The sequence below is a fragment of the Pecten maximus genome, chromosome 3 (assembly GCF_902652985.1).
Source record: "Pecten maximus chromosome 3, xPecMax1.1, whole genome shotgun sequence".
Taxonomy (NCBI): domain Eukaryota; kingdom Metazoa; phylum Mollusca; class Bivalvia; order Pectinida; family Pectinidae; genus Pecten; species Pecten maximus.
In genome coordinates this window covers 33304946-33318894 of record NC_047017.1, presented here as the reverse complement: position 1 = coordinate 33318894, position 13949 = coordinate 33304946, and the positions used below count along the sequence as shown (strand labels likewise).

Below are 13949 nucleotides of genomic sequence, written 5' to 3'. Positions count from 1 at the left end.
ATTACTATAGTTTACATAAGAAATCACATTTTTGACAATCATTTGTTGGATTTCTTCATTCCAACTTTGTTAGAATTAGCAGTTTTTGAAGGTATTTTAATGAATGCAAATGTTGGCCCAACTGACCCCCAGGAGCTGATGGGCGTGGTCAAAAAGGGTCAAATTGACAGAAATATTTCAAAACTCTGATGACTGGTAAGGCCAATGAGCTTGTTTTTATAGAAATTACAGTGTATGCACATGTCGGAGAACTATTGTATATATGATTTGAACAAGATCAATTTGTAGGAGGTTCTATCTTAATGAACGAGAACCCCTTAAAACTCTCATAATGATTTTGCAATAATGAAATGATTTCATGAAAATATGATTAAGTGGTTTGAGGAATCTGACAATTTTGATACAACTGCTTTTTTGTGACCATGTTTACATGCAACAACAAGAAAAAAACATTGCTTTATAATCCAACAATATATTTTATTCACCATAAATTCTGTGAAACATTTATAAATTAAAATGCTTTAAATTAATTTAAGATTGTTTTGTGGATAAATGCGAGTGTTTTAAAGCTACCTTGTAAATACAATCATGACACATAATGCAAAAAGGAAATTAATTTTCAGTCCGACTACTTTTTAGCCTTGACCATCATCAAAAGTGGGCTCTTCAAAATGCCCTTCCTCAATCTGTAAATCATCTGTTATCACTATTTCTTAATACTACATGTAATGAAAGGATTGATCTCAGACTTGATGTGTAGGTTCCCTTGGTCCCTTTTTGTACCCTTTTTTGTAAAAGTCCATCAACTCTCTGACTTAGTATCCATCACAGTCCATCAACACTCTGACTTAGTATCCATCACAGTCCATCAACACTCTGACTTAGTATCCGTCACAGTCCATCAACACTCTGACTTAGTATCCGTCACAGTCCATCAACACTCTGACTTAGTATCCATCACAGTCCATCAACACTCTGACTTAGTATCCGTCACAGTCCATCAACACTGACTTAGTATCCGTCACAGTCCATCAACACTCTGACTTAGTATCCATCACAGTCCATCAACACTCTGACTTAGTATCCGTCACAGTCCATCAACACTGACTTAGTATCCATCACAGTCCATCAACACTCTGACTTAGTATCCGTCACAGTCCATCAACACTGACTTAGTATCCGTCACAGTCCATCAACACTGACTTAGTATCCGTCACAGTCCATCAACACTCTGACTTAGTATCCATCACTGTCCATCAACACTCTGACTTAGTATCCATCACAGTCCATCAACACTCTGACTTAGTATCCATCACAGTCAATCAACTCTCTGACTTAGTATCCGTCACAGTCCATCAACACTGACTTAGTATCCGTCACAGTCCATCAACACTCTGACTTAGTATCCGTCACAGTCCATCAACACTGACTTAGTATCCATCACAGTCCATCAACTCTCTGACTTAGTATCCATCACAGTCAATCAACTCTCTGACTTAGTATCCGTCACAGTCCATCAACACTGACTTAGTATCCGTCACAGTCCATCAACACTCTGACTTAGTATCCGTCACAGTCCATCAACACTGACTTAGTATCCTTCACAGTCCATCAACACTCCGACTCAGTATCCTTCACAGTCCACAATACCTATCCATTTAGACAATTTGTGTAATTCACCATGATTAATAATTTACAACAACTGTTACAAATCCAATCATTAACATTTCATGTGATATACACAATCTACAAGTAATATCAATTCAAAGATCAAAAGAACAAAATTAATGCAAATATGTTCACCCAAAAAAAATCAATCCAAAACTAATTGTGAAAATATGTATCACAAAACATGGAATGTGACAAAGCATGGATAATACATGAGCAGCATGTTAGGAAGGAAAAAAATAACGCTGACACGACAGGTCATATTCTCAAATTATGACCAAACTGTATCAGTAGACATGCAGTTCCAAACCTCAGCCAAGGTCGGCATAGTCATGTAAGTACATTTGTAAAATGGTCAGTTTCCAACTTTAACTAAGGCCAGAACCCAATGTATAAAGGTGGCAACTTCAATCAATGGTTTCACAGAATTATTATGAATGAGTTCCGAGATGATTGATATTAGCAACTAAAAATAAACTTTTTCTTGATTTCATACATAAATATTAATGATTTTATCTATAATAACCTTATGATACATCATTATAATTAGTGCTGTTTCCCATCTCAAATGTCATTTTAATACAGACATATAATTTTACATACATTCTATCATAAAAATATCTTATATTGAAATTAAAATAAAATGTACATAAAAAATTATATAGTAGTCTCACAAAATATTCAAACAGTAATTGCATGCTTAAAATCTTACAGTGTTCTTGCACTTCATACTAAACACTCTATTAAAAGAACCTCCAAGGTCCATCAAGTTCGTTATGCTATCAAAATATAGTATGCAGTATCTCTAAGGTAAGAACAGTATAACTACTATCAGGCAGCAATATTGAGAGGCACAGTTCAAAAAATAAAATCTAACTCAAATACAGACAGGTAGTAGGAAAATATATACAGTATTATATGCTTAGACTATGGTGAAATAGAAATCTAATCATTTATGAAAATTAGATTTTACTTCTTGTGATGCAATATTTGTGTAATATTTCGGTTTATCAGAGGCACATGGTTTATAATTATATAATTTTGATACCTATAAATCAGGAACAAGGTTAAACTTTGTAAAAGATTTCAATATTTCTCTAACATGGAAAAATATGGCTTGTTAGTGAACAATATACTGTACAATAAACAATGGCTATCAGTATTTAAGTAGACACTTCCATTGGTAGCAGCCTACTGACTATAATTAGAGAATATATCTGAAAAATTTGGGCATCTTATCTTAATTGATGTGAATGATGCTGTTACCTTTATAGTGAGAAATGTACGCAACCTCCCGAAATGTTGAAATCTATACATGACAAGGTCATCTAGTTTTGACCTTTCTTGGCTATATGATTAAATTCATGCAGTAGTTTACTATTGAGTGGGACAAGAAAATTTCCCACCACAGAAATCATAAAATGACATTATATAATGCTTTTCTTGGTTAAGACAAAACTTGTTCCTACATGTAATTTTAGTTATAAACACAACAATGTTATCACAATAAAATCAGAAACTAGATATAAAGTACCAGACATTTACATGTTATTACTGATATATTACAGATAAACCGATGGGCTTTATTGTTTCACAATCAATGTAGTATAACAACATCTGACAAAACATCTGTACATTTCATGAGTCGTGCATCAACAGTATGAGGAATGGCCTTGTTCATTAAACCTGATGTTACCATGACATTCCTTGATGTACCAAATCTTGTCGATGATCATGCCATCCTGGAAAAAAATAAAAGTACAGAGTAAATATGGAAATGACATATCACACTGACATCAACAAAACACTTATCATTTTTATAAATACAAAACACATCTCAAACTGATTTGTTTAACCCCAATATTGATTGCCATTTGAGATAATAAGATATCGCTGTCTGAGAACCAGCAATGTGAATACCCTGGAGATGACTGACCTTGTCATCGGAGACCTGCTCGATGTATATGTGAGTGGCATTGAAGACCTTCATGCGTGTGTATCCATAGTCCGTACTGCGGAAGGCTGACCATTGATTTGCATGGCCGAAGTTGTCATGGTCCTCAGAACATCCCTGTCAGGTGATCAATAATCAAGGTTACACTTATTAACTCATCTTACAGCTAAACAACATAGAAAGTAGCTTGAACTTCACTCCCATTTACATTATCTTAACTTCTGATTAAAACCGACAATCTGATAACTTTAAACAGAAACTGGTGATAAAACTATATATCTTTTATAATTTCATGGAAGACATATGGAACACAAACTCTTTAAGGAATAGAAGAGGCCCATAGGCCTTAATGGTCACCTAAGTTTTGAAATGTTTCTGTAAATCTGACCTTTTTTTACCCTGCCCATCAGCCCCTGGGGGCCAATATAATTGCATACCAGTAAACTACCTTCCAAAACTGCTAATTCCAAAAAAAATGACATCAATGATAGTAAAAGATGTGATTTCCTTAAATAAACAACAGTAAAGGATACCTCCTCCAAAGGGGCAAACGTGAGACCCCAGGGCCACGAAATTCACAATTTCAGTAAAGCACCTTAGACCCTTCCACCTATGAAAAGTATTTGATTCTACCTTATTTGGGTCTTGAAAATTTTGAAATTTCAGTTAATTTGACTGTTTTTGGCCCCATCCATCAGCCCCTGAGGGTTAGTCAGGGCCAACATGTGCATGCCATCAAACTGGGCTGGGGGTCAGTCAGGGCCAACATGTGCATGCCATCAAACTGTCATCCTGTGCTGTTAATGTTAACCAAGTTGTAATGAATTCAAATAGAAATAACACAAATGATAGTCAAGCATGTGATTTTCCCATATAAACTAGAGTAAAGTTTACCCCCTCCCCAGAGGCAAATGTGAGACCCTAAGGTCATGAAATTTACAAATTTTAGTAAAGCACCTTAAGACCCTTCCATCGACGGAAAGTATTTGATTCTATCTTATTTTGGTCTTGAGAAGAAGATTTCTGAATTTTCAGCTGATTTGACTGTTTTTGGCCCCACCCATGAGTGGCCCTTGGGGTCAGTCAGGGCCAACAAGTACATACCATTAAGCTGTCATCCCATGCTGATAATGTTAACCAAGTAAGAATGAATTCCAATAGAAATGAAACAAATGACAGTCTAAAATGTGATTTTCCTATATAAGCTATTATAGTAAAGGTTACACCCTTCCAAGGGGCAAACATGAGACCCCAGGGTCATGAAATTCACATTTTTGGTAAATCACCTTTAGACCTTTCTATGTGAAGAGTATTTGATTCTACCATATCTAGAAGTTGAGAAATTTAAGTCAATTTGGTCCCCACCCCTCAGTCCCGTGGGGGTTGGGCCCATATAGTTCACAATTTTGATCCACATTTGGCCATGGAAGCTTCCTGCCAAATTTCATTGAATTTGGCTGAGAGGTTTTGGAGATAAAGCTGAAAAAGTGAATTGTTTATGACAGACGACGAATGCCGGACGATGCCAGACAAAAGGCAATTGCAATAGGTCATCTGAGACGAAAGGTCATCTGAGACGAAGGTCATCTGAGACTTCGTCTCAGTGACCTAAAAATACAGATACATTGTGTATATATATCTACAGTCAAGCTTGCTCATATTACTGTCAGGCCAGGTCTGTCAATGAAAACAGGGAAAGTGGCTACAATAGAACTTACTGCGGAACCAGTGGTGATGTGGACAGGGGCCCCGGGATTTGTGTAAGGATATTTGGTACCATTGAACACCTGTAAATAAAAAAACACATATATATGTACAGTCATATATACACATATACAGTATGTATAAAACAATGCGTCTACTGGGTGTACACAATAATGCGTCTACTGGGTGTACACAATAATACATCTACTGGGTGTACACAATAATGCGTCTACTGGGTGTACACAATAATGTGTCTACTGGGTGTACACAATAATACATCTACTGGGTGTACACAATAATGCGTCTACTGGGTGTACACAATAATGCGTCTACTGGGTGTACACAATAATGCGTCTACTGGGTGTACACAATAATACATCTACTGGGTGTACACAATAATGCGTCTACTGGGTGTACACAATAATGCATCTACTGGGTGTACACAATAATGCATCTACTGGGTGTACACAATAATGTGTCTACTGGGTGTACACAATAATGCGTCTACTGGGTGTACACAATAATGTGTCTACTGGGTGTACACAATAATACATCTACTGGGTGTACACAATAATGTGTCTACTGGGTGTACACAATAATGCGTCTACTGGGTGTACACAATAATACATCTACTGGGTGTACACAATAATGCGTCTACTGGGTGTACACAATAATGTGTCTACTGGGTGTATACAATAATGTGTCTACTGGGTGTACACAATAATGTGTCTACTGGGTGTACACAATAATGCGTCTACTGGGTGTACACAATAATGTGTCTACTGGGTGTACACAATAATGCGTCTACTGGGTGTACACAATAATGCCTCTACTGGGTGTACACAATAATGCCTCTACTGGGTGTTTAACATGTCTTCTTGTATATACAGTGCAACTTCCGAAAACCGAACCTTCTAAAAACTGAACACCTCTGAATACCGAACGAATTGTCTTTGCACTTTATTATAGTATTTAAAAACTTCCACATATCTATACTTCAGAACAGAAAGTTAGTAAAAGACATTGTAAATCAATTATTAGGTCAAAGAAAACGATGTCTGATATGATCTGGGAAACCACGACACCTGTGGCTTAATAAATAGAACACAAAAGAGTTCCATTTGACCATAAATGATGGAACACACGTTCTCTGGCCTAAAGATCAGCTGGCATGGTTTACAAGTTTACAAGAATATTCAAGTGATGTTTAGGCTTAATATAATATACACTGTATGATAATGAATTGATATCTTCATCTGGAATATTTTCATGACTGAATATTTTACCGTTTCCACAGCCTTGGGTATTCTGCTATAAGGTATAGTCTGTTTCATAAAACTTCAGAATAACTAAACTAATCTTAATAAGGGCGCCCCCACTGTTAATTACCCGCGCCCTGCGCCCTTATTAGGTCAAATACGGTATAGTATTTAAAAACTTCCAAATACTGATCCTTCTGAATTCCGAACACCGGACCGATTATGTGTCTGGTTACTGTTAAAGTATACCAAAAGTTACTTCTGAAAACCGGTCTTACCTCAGCGATTATGACATGAGGTCCGGCTAGTCAACAGTGAAACAACACCTGTGACGGGTATTGTGTGAAGCCTTATTGTGTCTCAATTGGGACTTATGTTTACAGGTAGGTGATTTGTACAGGTATCCAATAAATAACCCAAGAGGCGTTATGCATTGTAGTGTATAATCAACACGGTAATTAATACTAATGATGAAACAATGCCACACTTCATCAAAGCGCATTCAATGTTAATCTTCGCAATACAATTAGAGCTAGAAGCCTGAGTGCGGAATATATAACATGTACACTGGGTATATATTATAAGACTCTATCATATGTGGTCATGTAGGATAGGGATATTCCACCCGAGGGGTCACAAAATGTGGTAAAACCTGAGGCTCCGCCGAGGGTTTTACCACATTTTGTGACCCAGAGGGTGAAATATCCCTATCCTACATGAACCACATATGATTGAGTATTTTTCTCTCATTCCCCAACCTAAAATATGCAAAATAGGCACTATCTGTCGATAGCTTTCTCAGATAGATGCCATTTTTTCTCAATCCAAACTTTTTTTCTACTGCATATAATAAAAAAAGAACAGCGCCAATCGATTTACCATACCCCATATATGCAAACAGCGTATTGCCTAAGCCTCGGGTTTTACCACATTTTGTGACCCCTCGGGTGGAATATCCCTATCCTACATGACCACATATGATAGAGTCTTATAATATAACATGTCTACTGGGTATATATAACATGTACACTGGGTATATATAACATGTACAGTGGGTATATATAACATGTCTACTGGGTATATATAACATGTCTACTGGGTATATATAACATGTACACTGGGTATATATAACATGTACACTGGGTATATATAACATGTATACTGGGTATATATAACATGTACACTGGGTATATATAACATGTACAGTGGGTATATATAACATGTACACTGGGTATATATAACATGTCTACTGTGTGTATATAACATGTCTACTGGGTATATATCACATGTCTACTGGGTATATATAACATGTCTACTGTGTATATATAACATGTCTACTGGGTATATATAACATGTACAGTGGGTATATATAACATGTCTACTGTGTGTATATAACATGTCTACTGTGTGTATATAACATGTCTACTGGGTATATATAACATGTACAGTGGGTATATATAACATGTACACTGGGTATATATAACATGTCTACTGTGTGTATATAACATGTCTACTGGGTATATATAACATGTCTACTGGGTATATATAACATGTCTACTGTGTGTATATAACATGTCTACTGTGTGTATATAACATGTCTACTGGGTATATATAACATGTACACTGGGTATATATAACATGTACAGTGGGTATATATAACATGTACACTGGGTATATATAACATGTCTACTGTGTGTATATAACATGTCTACTGGGTATATATAACATGTCTACTGTGTGTATATAACATGTCTACTGGGTATATATAACATGTCTACTGGGTATATATAACATGTCTACTGGGTATATAACATGTCTACTGGGTATATATAACATGTCTACTGGGTGTATATAACATGTACACTGGGTATATATACCATGTCTACTGGGTGTATATAACATGTCTACTGGGTATATATACCATGTCTACTGGGTGTATATAACATGTACACTGGGTATATATAACATGTCTACTGGGTATATATAACATGTCTACTGGGTATATATAACATGTCTACTGGGTGTATATAACATGTCTACTGTGTGTATATAACATGTCTACTGGGTATATATAACATGTCTACTGGGTATATATAACATGTACACTGGGTATATATAACATGTACACTGAGTATATATAACATGTCTACTGGGTATATATAACATGTCTACTGGGTATATAACATGTCTACTGGGTATATATAACATGTACACTGGGTATATATAACATGTACACTGGGTATATATAACATGTCTACTGTGTGTATATAACATGTCTACTGTGTATATATAACATGTACACTGGGTATATATAACATGTCTACTGGGTATATATAACATGTCTACTGGGTATATATAACATGTCTACTGGGTATATATAACATGTCTACTGTGTGTATATAACATGTCTACTGTGTGTATATAACATGTCTACTGGGTGTATATAACATGTCTACTGTGTGTATATAACATGTCTACTGGGTATATATAACATGTCTACTGTGTGTATATAACATGTCTACTGGGTATATATAACATGTCTACTGGGTATATATAACATGTACACTGGGTATATATAACATGTCTACTGGGTATATATAACATGTACACTGGGTATATATAACATGTCTACTGTGTATATATAACATGTCTACTGGGTATATATAACATGTACACTGGGTATATAACATGTCTACTGGGTATATATAACATGTCTACTGTGTATATATAACATGTCTACTGTGTGTATATAACATGTCTACTGGGTGTATATAACATGTACACTGGGTATATATAACAAGTCTACTGGGTATATATAACATGTCTACTGGGTTTATATAACATGTCTACTGGGTATATATAACATGTACACTGGGTATATATAACATGTCTACTGGGTATATATAACATGTCTACTGGGTGTATATAACATGTCTACTGGGTGTATATAACAAGTCTACTGGGTATATATAACATGTCTACTGGGTATATATAACATGTACAATGGGTATATATAACATGTCTACTTGGTGTATATAACATTTCTACTGGGTATATATAACATGTCTACTGGGTATATATACCATGTCTACTGGGTATATATAACATGTCTACTGGGTATATATACCATGTCTACTGGGTATATATAACATGTCTACTGGGTATATAACATGTCTACTGGGTATATATAACATGTACACTGGGTATATATAACATGTCTACTGGGTATATATAACATGTCTACTGGGTATATATAACATGTACAGTAGGTATATATACCATGTCTACTGGGTATATATAACATGTCTACTGGGTATATATAACATGTCTACTGGGTATATATAACATGTACACTGGGTATATAACATGTCTACTGGGTATATATAACATGTCTACTGTGTATATATAACATGTCTACTGTGTGTATATAACATGTCTACTGGGTGTATATAACATGTACACTGGGTATATATAACAAGTCTACTGGGTATATATAACATGTCTACTGGGTTTATATAACATGTCTACTGGGTATATATAACATGTACACTGGGTATATATAACATGTCTACTGGGTATATATAACATGTCTACTGGGTGTATATAACATGTCTACTGGGTGTATATAACATGTACACTGGGTATATATAACAAGTCTACTGGGTATATATAACATGTCTACTGGGTATATATAACATGTCTACTTGGTGTATATAACATTTCTACTGGGTATATATAACATGTCTACTGGGTATATATAACATGTCTACTGGGTATATATACCATGTCTACTGGGTATATATAACATGTCTACTGGGTATATATACCATGTCTACTGGGTATATATAACATGTCTACTGGGTATATAACATGTCTACTGGGTATATATAACATGTCCACTGGGTATATATAACACGTCTACTGGGTATATATAACATGTACACTGGGTATATATAACATGTACACTGAGTATATATAACATGTCTACTGGGTATATATAACATGTCTACTGTGTGTATATAACATGTACACTGGGTATATATAACATGTCTACTGGGTATATATAACATGTCTACTGTGTATATATAACATGTCTACTGGGTATATATAACATGTCTACTGTGTATATATAACATGTCTACTGGGTATATATAACATGTCTACTGTGTATATATAACATGTCTACTGGGTATATATAACATGTCTACTGGGTATATATAACATGTCTACTGTGTGTATATAACATGTACACTGGGTATATATAACATGTCTACTGGGTATATATAACATGTCTACTGTGTATATATAACATGTCTACTGGGTATATATAACATGTCTACTGTGTATATATAACATGTCTACTGTGTATATATAACATGTCTACTGGGTATATATAACATGTCTACTGGGTATATATAACATGTCTACTGGGTATATATAACATGTACACTGGGTATATATAACATGTCTACTGTGTATATATAACATGTCTACTGGGTATATATAACATGTCTACTGTGTGTATATAACATGTACACTGGGTATATATAACATGTCTACTGGGTATATATAACATGTCTACTGTGTATATATAACATGTCTACTGGGTATATATAACATGTCTACTGGGTATATATAACATGTCTACTGTGTGTATATAACATATCTACTGGGTATATATAACATGTCTACTGTGTGTATATAACATGTCTACTGGGTGTATATAACATGTACACTGGGTATATATAACAAGTCTACTGGGTGTATATAACATGTCTACTGGGTATATATAACATGTCTACTGTGTATATATAACATGTCTACAGCTTTGCCTAATCCAGATGAAAAAACATTCAGCATTATTAACACTATTCTATTTGAATTCCTATAGAACAGTAAAGTAGACAAAATCAAGAGAGAAACTGTTGTCCAAGATATCATAAATGGCGGTTTAAAAATGGTTAATATCAAGGCTTTCGCGGACTCATTAAAACTAAGTTGGATTAGAAGACTTTATCGTACACCAGGCAAGTGGTCCTTGATATTAAATACTAGTGTAAATACTAATGTTTTGCTAAATATTGGAGGTGAGTATATACAAAAATGCCATAAGAATTGTACTAATAAATATTGGAAGGAGGTTTTTAGAGCATGGTATAAATTACATATTTCCTTAGAAACTACTATTAATAAGGATAATTCAATTTTACAAGCACCTATTTGGTTTAATAGGAATATTACTATATCAGGTAAACCATTTTTTTACACTCAGTGGTACAGAAAAGGAGTAATAAATGTAGTGGATATGTTGGAATCTGATAGTATTGAATCTTTTCTAAGTTATAAAGATTTTGTTCAAATATATGATATAACAACTAACTTCCTTCAATACCAAGGACTTGTATCTTCCATTAAAAGATTCATTGCTGATAGGTTACCATTTGAAAATACGGTTGTGCGGCCAATAATACCTTTTTATATTCAGATTATTTTGAGGAACCAGAAAGGTACAAAAGATTTTTATAAATTGTTAAACATAACTAAAGCAGAACCAACTGGTAAAGCAAAATGGGGGGGACAATTTGAACTAACTCGTAAAGATTGGGAAAATATTTACAAATTACCATTCCAGGTAACAAAAAATACTAAGCTTCAATGGCTGCAATACAGGATTACTCATAACATTTTAACTACCAATTCAAGACAAGTTAAGGCAAGACTAGTTATCAGTCCCTTATGCAACCTATGTAACTATGAAAGAGAATCAGTCAGTCATGTTCTATGGGAATGCCAAGAAGTTCAAAAACTCATACAGACACTAGAATCACTTCTTGATGCATTGTTTATTCCCTTTTCTATCAATAAACAATCCTTTCTGTTTGGAATTACTAGTTACAATAGCCCAAGTGTTCGAGTTGATAATGAAATAATTTTGATAATTAAACACTACATCTACACAACACGATGCCTGCACAGTTCTCTGAATATCAATACTTTAGTAAAAACTATACAAAGTCATTATTCTGTGCAAAAATATATTTCAAATAGCAAAAATAACACTTTAAGATTAAAATTTATGAATGAATGGAGAAAATGGGAAAATCTTATTAAACTTGAAATCTAATCCTGACATTGTGCTGACAATAACACCTGTACACTGTAATTCGGATAAGAAGGAATTCATCATCCCATGACCTCACTCTATCTCTCTCTGCTTTATCCCTTTCCTTTTTTGTTGTCTCCTTTTTTTTTATTTTTTTATTTTTTTTGCTAAATGATTTATATATAAGTCAAATCAGCAAGTAGACTATTAAATGCAAGTATGTGTGAATATGCATGAGTATGTGTGTGAGAGTGTATGTTAGTGTGTGTGTGTGTGTGTAGGTAAGGTAGTTAGTTAGTGCACATTTAAGTAATTTTGAATGTGTATACATATGATATTGTTTTGAATGTGTATGTGTGTTTTGTGTGTATATGCTAGATCTAAATGGTGCAGTCAGTGTGGAGCCTGGTCAATGGTGCCGATGACTCAGTTGATGTGGCAAGAGTTGATATGACCAACACAGAAGCTGAGCCCTGGACAGGATTGATCAGGCTACCAGGAAACTGAATATGTATGTATGTGTGTATGGATGTATGTTTATCAGAATATGTATACAGGTATAGGAGTATGTTTGGTTTGTATGTATTTATCCTTGTAGTTAAATTGATGTTGATGATGAGTATGATGATGATGATTATGGTTATATGATGATTAGTATGATGATGAGTAAAATGATGATGATGATGACTATATATACATGATATCATGATGAGATTATGATGATGATGCTGATGATTTAAGGTTTATTATTATCATTATGATGATGAAGAAGATAAGAATATGATGATGATGATGATGATGATGATGACTATGATGATGATGATATCAGGATGAGATTGTGATGATGACTAATGATGATGATGCTGATGATGATGTTATGATGGTAATGATTCTTAGGATGATATGATTGTGAAGATGAGAATATGATATAATGATGCTGATATGATGATGATGATGATGATGATGATGATTTTAGGATGGTTATGAGTATGATGATTATGCTGATAATGATTTGTAGGATGATTAGTATGATTATGATGATGATGATGAGATTATGATGAAGATGACTTTGAGGATGATTATGATGATGATGATGGGGATGAGTATGTTGATGATGACGATTAGTATGATGATGATTAGTATTACGATGATGATTTTAATGTTTAAGTAGGATGATGAGACTATGATGATGAAAAATATAAGTAATGATGACATTGAAGATGATATTAAGACTATATGTTGATAACAAACCAGTCATACT

At 34.4% G+C, this 13949-nt stretch overlaps 1 protein-coding gene across 1 annotated transcript in view; it reads right to left on the bottom strand.

Moving 5' to 3' along the window:
• Positions 1-923: 923 nt before the first annotated feature.
• Positions 924-13949, bottom strand: part of LOC117323952 (acid phosphatase type 7-like) — a 32408-nt gene continuing 19382 nt past the window's right edge. Inside the window, exons 10-12 of the mRNA XM_033879496.1 lie at positions 5341-5409; positions 3605-3739; positions 924-3410 (exon numbers count right to left, since the gene is read on the bottom strand). Of these exons, the coding sequence (XP_033735387.1) occupies positions 3321-3410; positions 3605-3739; positions 5341-5409 (294 nt within the window). The 3' untranslated portion in view covers positions 924-3320. The remainder of the gene's footprint in view (positions 3411-3604; positions 3740-5340; positions 5410-13949) is intronic.